Source organism: Taudactylus pleione, unplaced genomic scaffold, assembly GCF_031769625.1.
Source record: "Taudactylus pleione unplaced genomic scaffold, aTauple2 ptg000910l, whole genome shotgun sequence".
Lineage (NCBI taxonomy): Eukaryota > Metazoa > Chordata > Amphibia > Anura > Myobatrachidae > Taudactylus > Taudactylus pleione.
This window is the reverse complement of record NW_028285311.1, coordinates 732,315-748,365: the sequence shown is the minus strand read 5'-3', so window position 1 is coordinate 748,365 and position 16,051 is coordinate 732,315. Positions and strand designations below refer to the sequence as shown.

Sequence of the window (16,051 nt, the reverse complement as noted above, 5' to 3'; positions counted from 1 at the left end):
CAATATACACACAGAATGCATTTATGTTTCATATACACCTTATACACACAGCCTGAAGGTAATTTTATACAATATTTTTAATAATTTGTGCCTCAGACAAAGTTTGTGTACATTGAACCATCAAAAATCAAAGGTTTCATTATCCGAGTCATGCCAAAATTATTCCGTATTTCGGAATATTTGGATATGGGAGACTCAACCTGTATATGTTTGTGTTGTATGTGTGTATAACAAGGGAAGGTGAGTGATATAACATACTGTATGTGTCTGTGTGTTATATATAATATATGTCTATGTTTGTGTTGTATGTATAATATGTGTGTGTGTGTATAACAAGGGAAGGTGAGTGATATAACATACTGTATGTGTCTGTGTGTTATAGGTATAATATGTGTATAACAAGGGAAGGTGAGTGATATAACATACTGTATATGTCTGTGTGTTATATATAATATATATGTCTATGTTTGTGTTATATGTATATGTGTATATGTGTGTACGTGTGTAAAACAAGGGAAGGTGAGTGATATAACATACTGTATATGTGTGTTATAGGTATAATATGTGTATGTGTATAACAAGGGAAGGTGAGTGATATAACATACTGTATATGTCTGTGTGTTATATATAATATATATGTCTATGTTTGTGTTATATGTATATGTGTGTGTGTGTGTGTATAACAAGGGAAGGTGAGTAATATAACATACTGTATATGTGTCTGTGTGTTATAGGTATAATATGTGTATAACAAGGGAAGGTGAGTGATATAACATACTGTATATGTCTGTGTGTTATATATAATATATATGTCTATGTTTGTGTTATATGTATATGTGTGTACGTTTGTAAAACAAGGGAAGGTGAGTGATATAACATACTGTATATGTCTGTGTGTTATATATAATATATATGTCTATGTTTGTGTTATATGTATATGTGTATATGTGTGTACGTGTGTAAAACAAGGGAAGGTGAGTGATATAACATACTGTATATGTCTGTGTGTTATATATAATATATATGTCTATGTTTGTGTTATATGTATATGTGTATATGTGTGTACGTGTGTAAAACAAGGGAAGGTGAGTGATATAACATACTGCAGTGGTTCTCAAACTCGATCCCACACAGGTCACGTTTTCCAGGTCACCCAGCAGGTGCACAGGGGTATACATTACTCACTGACACATTTTAAAAGATCCACAGGTGGAGCTAATTTCACTTGTGATTCTTTCAGGAGACCTGCAAAACATGCACCGTTTTGGGTCCCGAGGACCGAGTTTGAGAACCTGTGACATACTGTATATGTGTGTTATAGGTATAATATGTGTATGTGTATAACAAGGGAAGGTGAGTGATATAACATACTGTATATGTGTGTTATAGGTATAATATGTGTATGTGTATAACAAGGGAAGGTGAGTGATATAACATACTGTATATGTGTGTTATAGGTATAATATGTGTGTGTGTATAACAAGGGAAGGTGAGTGATATAACATACTGTATATGTGTGTTATAGGTATAATATGTGTGTGTGTATAACAAGGGAAGGTGAGTGATATAACATACTGTATATGTGTGTTATAGGTATAATATGCGTATGTGTATAACAAGGGAAGGTGAGTGATATAACATACTGTATATGTGTGTGTTATAGGTATAATATGTGTATGTGTATAACAAGGGAAGGTGAGTGATATAACATACTGTATGTGTCTGTGTGTTATATATAATATATATGTCTATGTTTGTGTTATGTGTATATGTGTGTACGTGTGTAAAACAAGGGAAGATGAGTGATATAACATACTGTATATGTGTATGTGTGTTATAGGTATAATATGTGTATAACAAGGGAAGGTGAGTGATATAACATACTGTATATGTCTGTGTGTTATATATAATATATATGTCTATGTTTGTGTTATGTGTATATGTGTGTACGTGTGTAAAACAAGGGAAGATGAGTGATGTAACATACTGTATATGTGTATGTGTGTTATAGGTATAATATGTGTATAACAAGGGAAGGTGAGTGATATAACATACTGTATATGTCTGTGTGTTATATATAATATATATGTCTATGTTTGTGTTATATGTATATGTGTATATGTGTGTATGTGTGTAAAACAAGGGAAGGTGAGTGATATAACATACTGCAGTGGTTCTCAAAGTCGATCCTCAGGACCCCACACAGGTCACGTTTTCCAGGTCACCCAGCAGGTGCACAGGGGTATACATTACTCACTGACACATTTTAAAAGATCCACAGGTGGAGCTAATTTCACTTGTGATTCTTTCAGGAGACCTGCAAAACATGCACCGTTTTGGGTCCCGAGGACCGAGTTTGAGAACCTGTGACATACTGTATATGTGTGTTATAGGTATAATATGTGTATGTGTATAACAAGGGAAGGTGAGTGATATAACATACTGTATATGTGTGTTATAGGTATAATATGTGTGTGTGTATAACAAGGGAAGGTGAGCGATATAACATACTGTATATGTGTGTTATAGGTATAATATGTGTATGTGTATAACAAGGGAAGGTGAGTGATATAACATACTGTATATGTGTGTTATAGGTATAATATGTGTATGTGTGTAACAAGGGAAGGTGAGTGATATAACATACTGTATATGTGTGTTATAGGTATAATATGTGTATGTGTATAACAAGGGAAGGTGAGTGATATAACATACTGTATATGTGTGTTATAGGTATAATATGTGTATGTGTATAACAAGGGAAGGTGAGCGATATAACATACTGTATATGTGTGTTATAGGTATAATATGTGTATGTGTATAACAAGGGAAGGTGAGCGATATAACATACTGTATATGTGTGTTATAGGTATAATATGTGTATGTGTATAACAAGGGAAGGTGAGCGATATAACATACTGTATATGTGTGTTATAGGTATAATATGTGTATGTGTATAACAAGGGAAGGTGAGTGATATAACATACTGTATGTGTGTGTTATAGGTATAATATGTGTATGTGTATAACAAGGGAAGGTGAGTGATATAACATACTGTATGTGTGTGTTATAGGTATAATATGTGTATGTGTATAACAAGGGAAGGTGAGTGATATAACATACTCTATGTGTGTGTTATAGGTATAATATGTGCATGTGTATAACAAGGGAAGGTGAGTGATATAACATACTGTGTATGTGTGTTATAGGTATAATATGTGCATGTGTATAACAAGGGAAGGTGAGTGATATAACATACTGTATATGTGTGTTATAGGTATAATATGTGTATGTGTATAACAAGGGAAGGTGAGTGATATAACATACTGTATATGTGTGTTATAGGTATAATATGTGTATAACAAGGGAAGGTGAGTGATATAACATACTGTATATGTGTGTTATAGGTATAATATGTGTATGTGTATAACAAGGGAAGGTGAGTGATATAACATACTGTATATGTGTGTTATAGGTATAATATGTGTATGTGTATAACAAGGGAAGTTGAGTGATATAACATACTGTATATGTGTGTGTTATAGGTATAATATGTGTATGTGTATAACAAGGGAAGGTGAGTGTTATAACATACTGTATATATGTGTTATAGGTATAATATGTGTATAACAAGGGAAGGTGAGTGATATAACATACTGTATGTGTGTGTGTTATAGGTATATGTGTATGTGTATAACAAGGGAAGGTGAGTGATATAACATACTGTATGTGTGTGTTATAGGTATAATATGTGTATGTGTATAACAAGGGAAGGTGAGTGATATAACATACTGTATATGTGTGTGTTATAGGTATAATATGTGTATGTGTATAACAAGGGAAGGTGAGTGTTATAACATACTGTATATATGTGTTATAGGTATAATATGTGTATAACAAGGGAAGGTGAGTGATATAACATACTGTATATGTGTGTTATAGGTATAATTATGTGTGTGTGTATAACAAGGGAAGGGAAGTGATATAACATACTGTATATGTGTGTTATAGGTATAATATGTGTATGTGTATAACAAGGGAAGGTGAGTGATATAACATACTGTATATGTGTGTTATAGGTATAATATGTGTATGTGTATAACAAGGGAAGGGGAGTGATATAACATACTGTATATGTGTGTTATAGGTATAATATGTGTATGTGTATAACAAGGGAAGGTGAGTGATATAACATACTGTATATGTGTGTTATAGGTATAATATGTGTATGTGTATAACAAGGGAAGGTGAGTGATATAACATACTGTATATGTGTGTTATAGGTATAATATGTGTATGTGTATAACAAGGGAAGGGGAGTGATATAACATACTGTATATGTGTGTTATAGGTATAATATGTGTATGTGTATAACAAGGGAAGGTGAGTGATATAACATACTGTATATGTGTGTTATAGGTATAATATGTGTATAACAAGGGAAGGTGAGTGATATAACATACTGTATATGTGTGTTATAGGTATAATATGTGTATGTGTATAACAAGGGAAGGTGAGTGATATAACATACTGTATGTGTGTGTTATAGGTATAATATGTGTATGTGTATAACAAGGGAAGGTGAGTGATATAACATACTCAGGGCTGGCGCTACCACTAGGCATACTTAGGTAGTTGCCTAAGAGCGCCGGCCCTGCAGGGCGGTAGTGCGGACGGTACATAAGTGCCGTCCGCACTACACTAGGAATAAACACACAGCCGCCAGCGCCAGCAGCTGTGTGTTTGTTTTAACAGCCGATGAGAGTCAGTCAGACTCTCATCGGCTGCTGCGCCCACTGCTGGAGCCGGGCTGGAGCTCACTCATGAGCTCCATCGTCCGGCTCCTGCAGTGGGTGATGGGAGAGACGTCATGACGTTTCTCCCATCATGCAGAGCACCCGCCCGGGGGACAGAGGAGCGGACACCGGAGCGGGGATTAAGGTAAGTGCAGTTTGTTTTTTTTTTACGTGTGTTTCTGTCTGGGATTACTGCTGGGGGGAGGTTACTACTGGGGGCATCGCACTACTACTGGGGGAAGGTTACTACTGGGGGCATTGCACTACTACTGGGGGGCACTGCTGGGGGGAGGTTACTACTGGGGGGCACTGCTAGGGGGATGTTACTACTGGGGGCACCACACTACTACTGGGGGGCACTGCTGGGGGGAGGTTACTACTGAGGGCACCGCACTACTACTGGGGGGCACTGCTGGGGGGAGGTTACTACTGAGGGCACCGCACTACTACTGGGGGGCACTGCTGGGGGGAAGTTACTACTGGGGGCACCGCTCTACTACTGGGGGCACTGCTGGGGGAGGTTACTACTGGGGGCACTGCACTATTATTGGGGGCACTGCTGGGGGGAGGTTACTACTGGGGGCACCGCACTACTACTGGGGGCACTGCTGGGGGGGGGGGAGATCACTACTGGGGACACTGCTGGGGGGAGGCTAGTACTGGGGGCATGAATACCATGAGGGCATTGCTGGGAGGAGGCTAGTACTGGGGGCACAACTACTACTGGGGGCACTGCTGGGGGGAGGCTAGTACTGGGGCCACTGCTGGGGGGAGGCTACTACTGGGGGCACAACTACTACTGGGGCCACTGCTGGGGGGAGGCTACTACTGGGGGCATTGCACTGGGGGGGTTAGTACTGGGGGCACTATATAAGAGGCACTGCACAGGGGGGGACTAGTACTGGGGACACTAAATAAGGGGCACTGCACAGGGGGGGACTAGTACTGGGGGCACTATATAAGGGTCACTGCACAGGGGGGACTACTACTGGGGGTATTATATAAGGGGCACTGCATAGGGAGACCACTATCTGGGGCACTGTGTAGGTGGGACTACTACTGGGGACATTGTATAAGGGGTACTGCATAGCGGGACCACTACTGGAAGAACGGCATAGGGGGCCACTACTGGGGGCACTGTGTAAGGGCTTGTGTAGCTATCCGAAATGGGGGGGGGGGGGGTCTCGGCGCAAGGCTGAAGAAATGCCTAGGGTGCCAGGGAACCTTGCACTTGCCCTGAACATACTGCATATGTCTGTATGTTATATATAATATACATGTCTATGTTTGTATTATATGTATAGTATGTGTATATGTGTGTATAGCAAGGGAAGGTGAGTGAAGTCACTCACCTTTCAAAACCAAGAGTACATCTGACCCGCCATCGACAATCCCATCGATTGAAATGTTTATACAATTTGTACAATTAGATACTTTACCAAGATTAATACAAGAACTATTTTATCATAATCTCAGTAAAGAAGAGATTGCACCATCCAGACATCGCACAATAACACGGATGTCATAACTCACACACCGATACAGGCAGAGGAATTGTGATCCCTGTAACTCTGACTATGACAATGACGTCAGGAGACAAGTGACTGACACTACTTGTTACACAACAATGTATGACCCCACTGGTTTATATAAGAGACGGTCTGATTCTATCATTCACATGGGTTTGTCCAATAGATGGATCAATGAGCATTAAGTGCCTAACCCAAGATCTTCCCATATATCCATTGCTATATATACTGCTGATAATACACAAAGCCCTGACCCAGCCCCCGGCAGGTCCATTATTTCCTCACAAGGCTCTGAGCTAGACGTGGTCTCAGATTGTAGACTACTTTCTACAGCCAGTAATACAGAGCACACCGTACATATATAATACAGGTCACACCGTACATATAAGGGAGACGTGTGACTCTTACACAGCCAGTAATACAGGTCACACCGTACATATAAGGGAGACGTGTGACTGTTACACAGCCAGTAATACAGATCACACCGTACATATATAATACAGGTCACACCGTACATATAAGGGAGACATGTGACTCTTACACAGCCAGTAATACAGATCACACCGTACATATATAATACAGATCACACCGTACATATAAGGGAGACGTGTGACTCTTACACAGCCAGTAATACAGATCACACCGTACATATATAATACAGATCACACCGTACATATAAGGGAGACGTGTGACTCTTACACAGCCAGTAATACAGATCACACCGTACATATATAATACAGGTCACACCGTACATATATAATACAGGTCACACCGTACATATATAATACAGGTCACACCGTACATATAACGGAGACGTGTGACTCTTACACAGCCAGTAATACAGGTCACACCGTACATATAAGGGAGACGTGTGACTCTTACACAGCCAGTAATACAGATCACACCGTACATATATAATACAGGTCACACCGTACATATAAGGGAGACGTGTGACTCTTACACAGCCAGTAATACAGATCACACCGTACATATATAATACAGGTCACACCGTACATATAAGGGAGACATGTGACTATTACACAGCCAGTAATACAGGTCACACCGTACATATAAGGGAGACATGTGACTATTACACAGCCAGTAATACAGGTCACACCGTACATATAAGGGAGACATGTGACTATTACACAGCCGGTAATACAGATCACAACGTACATATAAGGGAGACACGTAACTCTTACACAGCCAGTAATACAGGTCACACCGTACATATAAGGGAGACGTGTGACTCTTACACAGCCAGTAATACAGATCACACCGTACATATAAGGGAGACGTGTGACTCTTACACAGCCAGTAATACAGGTCACACCGTACATATAAGGGAGACGTGTGACTCTTACACAGCCAGTAATACAGATCACACCGTACATACATATAAGGGAGACATGTGACTCTTACACAGCCAGTAATACAGGTCACACCGTACATATAAGGGAGACGTGTGACTCTTACACAGCCAGTAATACAGGTCACACCGTACATATAAGGGAGACATGTGACTATTACACAGCCAGTAATACAGGTCACACCGTACATATAAGGGAGACATGTGACTCTTACACAGCCAGTAATACAGGTCACACCGTACATATAAGGGAGACGTGTGACTCTTACACAGCCAGTAATACAGATCACACCGTATATATATAATACAGGTCACACCGTACATATAAGGGAGACATGTGACTCTTACACAGCCAGTAATACAGAGCACACTGTACATATAAGGGAGACGTGTGACTCTTACACAGCCAGTAATACAGATCACACCGTACATATAAGGGAGACACGTAACTCTTACACAGCCAGTAATACAGATCACACCGTACATATAAGGGAGACACGTAACTCTTACACAGCCAGTAATACAGGTCACACCGTACATATAAGGGAGACGTGTGACTCTTACACAGCCAGTAATACAGATCACACCGTACATATAAGGGAGACGTGTGACTCTTACACAGCCAGTAATACAGAGCACACCGTACATACATTTAAGGGAGACATGTGACTCTTACACAGCCAGTAATACAGAGCACACCGTACATATAGGGGAGACATGTGACTCTTACACAGCCGGTAATACAGATCACACCGTACATATAAGGGAGACATGTGACTCTTACACAGCCGGTAATACAGGTCACACCGTACATATAAGGGAGACGTGTGACTCTTACACAGCCAGTAATACAGATCACACCGTACATATAAGGGAGACATGTGACTCTTACACAGCCAGTAATACAGATCACACCGTACATATAAGGGAGACGTGTGACTCTTACACAGCCAGTAATACAGATCACACCGTACATATAAGGGAGACGTGTGACTCTTACACAGCCAGTAATACAGGTCACACCGTACATATAAGGGAGACGTGTGACTCTTACACAGCCAGTAATACAGATCACACCGTACATACATATAAGGGAGACATGTGACTCTTACACAGCCAGTAATACAGGTCACACCGTACATATAAGGGAGACGTGTGACTCTTACACAGCCAGTAATACAGGTCACACCGTACATATAAGGGAGACATGTGACTATTACACAGCCAGTAATACAGGTCACACCGTACATACATATAAGGGAGACATGTGACTCTTACACAGCCAGTAATACAGGTCACACCGTACATATAAGGGAGACACGTAACTCTTACACAGCCAGTAATACAGATCACACCGTACATATAAGGGAGACACGTAACTATTACACAGCCAGTAATACAGGTCACACCGTACATATAAGGGAGACACGTAACTCTTACACAGCCAGTAATACAGGTCACACCGTACATATAAGGGAGACGTGTGACTCTTACACAGCCAGTAATACAGATCACACCGTACATATAAGGGAGACGTGTGACTCTTACACAGCCAGTAATACAGAGCACACCGTAAATACATATAAGGGAGACATGTGACTCTTACACAGCCAGTAATACAGGTCACACCGTACATATAAGGGAGACGTGTGACTCTTACACAGCCAGTAATACAGATCACACCGTACATATATAATACAGATCACACCGTACATATAAGGGAGACGTGTGACTCTTACACAGCCAGTAATACAGGTCACACCGTACATATAAGGGAGACGTGTGACTCTTACACAGCCAGTAATACAGGTCACACTGTACATATAAGGGAGACGTGTGACTCTTACACAGCCAGTAATACAGGTCACACTGTACATATAAGGGAGACGTGTGACTCTTACACAGCCAGTAATACAGATCACACCGTACATATATAATACAGATCACACCGTACATATAAGGGAGACGTGTAACTCTTACACAGCCAGTAATACAGGTCACACCGTACATATAAGGGAGACGTGTGACTCTTACACAGCCAGTAATACAGGTCACACTGTACATATAAGGGAGACGTGTGACTCTTACACAGCCAGTAATACAGGTCACACTGTACATATAAGGGAGACGTGTGACTCTTACACAGCCAGTAATACAGATCACACCGTACATATATAATACAGATCACACCGTACATATAAGGGAGACGTGTGGCTCTTACACAGCCAGTAATACAGATCACACCGTACATATAAGGGAGATGTGTGACTCTTACACAGCCAGTAATACAGGTCACACCGTACATATAAGGGAGACGTGTGACTCTTACACAGCCAGTAATACAGATCACACCGTACATATAAGGGAGACGTGTGACTCTTACACAGCCAGTAATACAGGTCACACCGTACATATAAGGGAGACGTGTGACTCTTACACAGCCAGTAATACAGATCACACCGTACATATATAATACAGGTCACACCGTACATATAAGGGAGACATGTGACTCTTACACAGCCAGTAATACAGAGCACACTGTACATATAAGGGAGACGTGTGACTCTTACACAGCCAGTAATACAGATCACACCGTACATATAAGGGAGACACGTAACTCTTACACAGCCAGTAATACAGATCACACCGTACATATAAGGGAGACACGTAACTCTTACACAGCCAGTAATACAGGTCACACCGTACATATAAGGGAGACGTGTGACTCTTACACAGCCAGTAATACAGATCACACCGTACATATAAGGGAGACGTGTGACTCTTACACAGCCAGTAATACAGAGCACACCGTACATACATTTAAGGGAGACATGTGACTCTTACACAGCCAGTAATACAGAGCACACCGTACATATAGGGGAGACATGTGACTCTTACACAGCCGGTAATACAGATCACACCGTACATATAAGGGAGACATGTGACTCTTACACAGCCGGTAATACAGGTCACACCGTACATATAAGGGAGACGTGTGACTCTTACACAGCCAGTAATACAGATCACACCGTACATATAAGGGAGACGTGTGACTCTTACACAGCCAGAAATACAGATCACACCGTACATATAAGGGAGACACGTAACTCTTACACAGCCAGTAATACAGATCACACCGTACATACATATAAGGAAGACATGTGACTCTTACACAGCCAGTAATGCAGATCACACCGTACATATAAGGGAGACGTGTGACTCTTACACAGCCAGTAATACAGGTCACACCGTACATATAAGGGAGACGTGTGACTCTTACACAGCCAGTAATACAGGTCACACCGTACATATAAGGGAGACGTGTGACTCTTACACAGCCAGTAATACAGATCACACCGTACATATATAATACGGGTCACACCGTACATATATAATACAGGTCACACCGTACATATAACGGAGACGTGTGACTCTTACACAGCCAGTAATACAGGTCACACCGTACATATAAGGGAGACGTGTGACTCTTACACAGCCAGTAATACAGATCACACCGTACATATAAGGGAGACGTGTGACTCTTACACAGCCAGTAATACAGGTCACACCGTACATATAAGGGAGACGTGTGACTCTTACACAGCCAGTAATACAGATCACACCGTACATATATAATACAGGTCACACCGTACATATAAGGGAGACATGTGACTCTTACACAGCCAGTAATACAGAGCACACTGTACATATAAGGGAGACGTGTGACTCTTACACAGCCAGTAATACAGATCACACCGTACATATAAGGGAGACACGTAACTCTTACACAGCCAGTAATACAGATCACACCGTACATATAAGGGAGACACGTAACTCTTACACAGCCAGTAATACAGGTCACACCGTACATATAAGGGAGACGTGTGACTCTTACACAGCCAGTAATACAGATCACACCGTACATATAAGGGAGACGTGTGACTCTTACACAGCCAGTAATACAGAGCACACCGTACATACATTTAAGGGAGACATGTGACTCTTACACAGCCAGTAATACAGAGCACACCGTACATATAGGGGAGACATGTGACTCTTACACAGCCGGTAATACAGATCACACCGTACATATAAGGGAGACATGTGACTCTTACACAGCCGGTAATACAGGTCACACCGTACATATAAGGGAGACGTGTGACTCTTACACAGCCAGTAATACAGATCACACCGTACATATAAGGGAGACATGTGACTATTACACAGCCAGTAATACAGGTCACACCGTACATATAAGGGAGACATGTGACTCTTACACAGCCAGTAATACAGATCACACCGTACATATAAGGGAGACGTGTGACTCTTACACAGCCAGTAATACAGGTCACACCGTACATATAAGGGAGACGTGTGACTCTTACACAGCCAGTAATGCAGATCACATCGTACATATAAGGGAGACGAGTGACTCTTACACAGCCAGTAATACAGGTCACACCGTACATATAAGGGAGACGTGTGACTCTTACACAGCCAGTAATGCAGATCACACCGTACATATAAGGGAGACGTGTGACTCTCACACAGCCAGTAACACAGAGCACACCGTACATATAAGGGAGACGTGTGACTCTCACACAGCCAGTAACACAGAGCACACCGTACATATAAGGGAGACGTGTGACTCTTACACAGCCAGTAATACAGGTCACACCGTACATATAAGGGAGACGTGTGACTCTTACACAGCCAGTAATACAGATCACACCGTACATATAAGGGAGACGTGTGACTCTTACACAGCCAGTAATACAGGTCACACCGTACATATAAGGGAGACGTGTGACTCTTACACAGCCAGTAATGCAGATCACATCGTACATATAAGGGAGACGTGTGACTCTTACACAGCCAGTAATGCAGATCACACCGTACATATAAGGGAGACGTGTGACTCTCACACAGCCAGTAACACAGAGCACACCGTACGTATAAGGGAGACGTGTGACTCTCACACAGCCAGTAACGCAGAGCACACCGTACGTATAAGGGAGACGTGTGACTCTTACACATCCAGTAATGCAGGTCAAACCGTACATATAAGGGAGACGTGTGACTCTTACACAGCCAGTAATGCAGGTCACACCGTACATATAAGGGAGACGTGTGACTCTTACACATCCAGTAATGCAGGTCACACCGTACATATAAGGGAGACGTGTGACTCTTACACAGCCAGTAATACAGAGCACACCGTACATACATATAAGGGAGACATGTGACTCTTACACAGCCAGTAATACAGATCACACCGTACATATAAGGGAGACGTGTGACTCTTACACAGCCAGTAATACAGATCACACCGTACATATAAGGGAGACATGTGACTCTTACACAGCCAGTAATACAGAGCACACCATACATATAAGGGAGACATGTGACTCTTACACAGCTAAAAGATTGTGGTCACCCACCAGGTGTCTTCTATAGCCAATATATTGTATAATGTGTACCCAGCTTAAGATGTAGTTTGCCATTACTAGCTGTGTCCAAAGTGTGTGGGGAGGAGACTGGTCAGATCTCTGGGCTGGTAACACACAGTGACATGATGTGAGGTAGAGAGCAGGAGTCTAGGGCTGATGGCTCCTGATGTATGAGATACACCAGAGAGTGTGGGGAGGAGACTGGTCAGATCTCTGGGCTGGTAACACACAGTGACATGATGTGAGGGGGAGAGCAGCAGTATAATAAGGGGCTGATGGCTCCTGACTCCCCCACTGGGAAGATACATTTCTCTCATTAGTTTGTACTAACAGAGGGGGGTAAGAGAATGTAGCAGTGACTGAGCAAGAAGAATATGTAACTCTGTAATAAGTGTTTATTACTCACCTGTGCTTAAACCTGTAGGGATTTCCTCCTCCTTACACTGCTGAGCACCCCTCACATACGTCTCTTCTTCTCCCTCTATATCTTCTGCCTTCATATCAGTCACATATGTCTCTTCTTTATCCTCTGTATCTTCTGTCTTCATATCAGTCACATATGTCTCTTCTTCTCCATCTATATCTTCTGCCTTCATATTAGTCACATACGTCTCTTCTTCTCCCTCTATATCTTCTGCCTTCATATCAGTCACATACGTCTCTTCTTCTCCCTCTGTATCTTCTGCCTTCATATTAGTCACATACGTCTCTTCTTCTCCCTCTATATCTTCTGCCTTCATATCAGTCACATATGTCTCTTCTTCTCCATCTGTATCTTCTACCTTTATATCAGTTACATACGTCTCTTTTCCTCCCTCTATATCTTCTACCTTATTATCTGTCAGACCATCACCCTAAGAAACCCAAAGAAAATAAAAGTAAATAAGTTTAAAAATGTCTGATTTCATTAATTCACATTAAGTAGAAGAATCCCATTAAATAAGACACACACAGCTTCTGTACATATCATAAAGTGAAAGTCACTATAGTATATTGGTGAGATCCTAAATCCCATCTACCTGATGCTCCTGTGAGATCCTGTGATTCTCCTCTGTACGATCCTGTGAATAAAGAGAACAGGGACATCTCTCTGGGGTATTTCTTTTACTGGGTCCATCTGTAGGAGACACACAGTGACTGAGTACATTGTATATATGTGATTATCAGGTGACATGTGTAATTTTGGGACCGCCATACCTGTTCTCCCCTGTACAATAAATGACAGTCTCCTCTTACCCAGTGATGTGAGGAGCCGGTGATTTTCCATCATCGCGTCCTTGTACAGACCCCTGTGTTCCTCTATATACTCCCCCTCCTGCATGGAAACATAGACAGTGACATCCTGACACCTTATAGGAACCTGACAAAAAGTGATACAATCATCACCCAGACACATTTCCTGGTGTTACTGTATAATAATGGTAGACTATATATAGATATCCGGCTTTGCTGTTTTGCGGGACACCATGCCCTGCCCATATTTAAACTGACATGTACCCTGCCCTTTTTGCATGCGTCCTGATAGCCTCCCAATGACCATCAGCAGGACCTCGGCACCACCCTGACCTGCTGGTGAACTTTCTATGTTCCCTCCTGCTGTCAGCACTTTCTGGCCGCAGTGCCCCTCCTCTACCTTTACAGATATCAGCGATTGGATGCAGCGGTCTCTGGTGAGGGCTGGATTTGCTTCTTCCCACTGAGGTAAATCCATTCCCGTCTGTCTCCAGATATAAAAGGAGATGCCAGTGAGGACCCTTCTTGTCGGCCATTTTAAGTGCAGCTCCGCATCAGCATTACAATGAACTGGGACCATCTGCGCCCTCCCTGCAGTGGACTCCGTTCCAGCTCATACTTCCTGAGCTCCAGATATAGTAAGTAATGTGGATTCTGGCCAAGTTGTTGATAAAAGCATTGGCTGTAGGTAACGCAGACAGCTTTGCAATTGCGATCCTTACAGATATGGTAATGCACAGGAGGCATCACGTATCCCACTGCATTACTTATCCGAGCTGCATTGTCCAATGCACCATCGGATATTCTGCGGGAACATCGACGGGCTAAGGTGACCCATGGGGTCACGCAAGCTGGCTGCCGCAAATCTGAGGAAGAGGCCAGGAAATCTACGTCAGCCGACGTAAATCCTGGTCTTTTCCCTCCCTCCACAATGGCAGCGACATGCAGTTTCTAGAAACGGAGGCTCTCGCCGCCCCCTCCCTGCCCATAAACGGCAGCAGACTGTCAATCAGTGTCAGTCTGCGTACAGGATGGCAGACCCGTCCTGCACATATGCGCAGAATGGTTGAAGCACCTGCGCAGATTCCCGATCACCAGGAATCTGCTGAATAAGGCCCATAGTGCGCACAGATTAAAAGTAGAGATATTTTGTATTTTACTGTATCCTCTAAAACCTGTATAGTGTATATATTCCATTGACTACACATTATATTGATTGGAACTGGCTATCTTACAGCACTGTAATTTCATTGTCTAGGCAGACACAACCTAAATGGTAAAATCATTTATGATGAGAATTATACAGAGCGTCATTGCTGTAAGTGTGCACCTATGCTGTTTTCTCTTATAACACTTCACTTGTTTCCTATAAACTGCTGCTCAATGCTTTTACATTCTGTTTGAGTGTTTCAAAGTTATAATAATCCAGCTGTGCAGCTCATCACTCATATCATAAAACTACAAACTAATGTGGCCATGCACCTGAGCCGTGATTCCTTGCTCTGTCAGCTTATCATCAATTATTAATAATACCACGCATCAGTGTGTGCTGGGAGCTGTGTTATTCCCCCTCATATATCACTGTACGGTACCCTCCCCCCTATATAATAATACCACATATCAGTGTGTGCTGGGAGCTGTGTTATTCCCCCTCATATATCACTGTACGGTACC

General features: G+C 42.1%; 2 protein-coding genes across 2 annotated transcripts in view; one reads left to right on the top strand and one right to left on the bottom strand.

The window, feature by feature from the left end:
• LOC148473814 (uncharacterized) overlaps window positions 1-16,051 on the top strand; it is a 336,188-nt gene that overhangs the window by 169,074 nt on the left and 151,063 nt on the right. The window lies entirely within an intron of this gene.
• Window positions 1-16,051, bottom strand: part of LOC148473815 (uncharacterized) — a 155,462-nt gene that overhangs the window by 9,482 nt on the left and 129,929 nt on the right. The window contains exon 9 of the mRNA XM_088459442.1: window positions 13,551-13,926. Within this exon, the coding sequence (XP_088315568.1) occupies window positions 13,551-13,926 (376 nt within the window). The remainder of the gene's footprint in view (window positions 1-13,550; window positions 13,927-16,051) is intronic.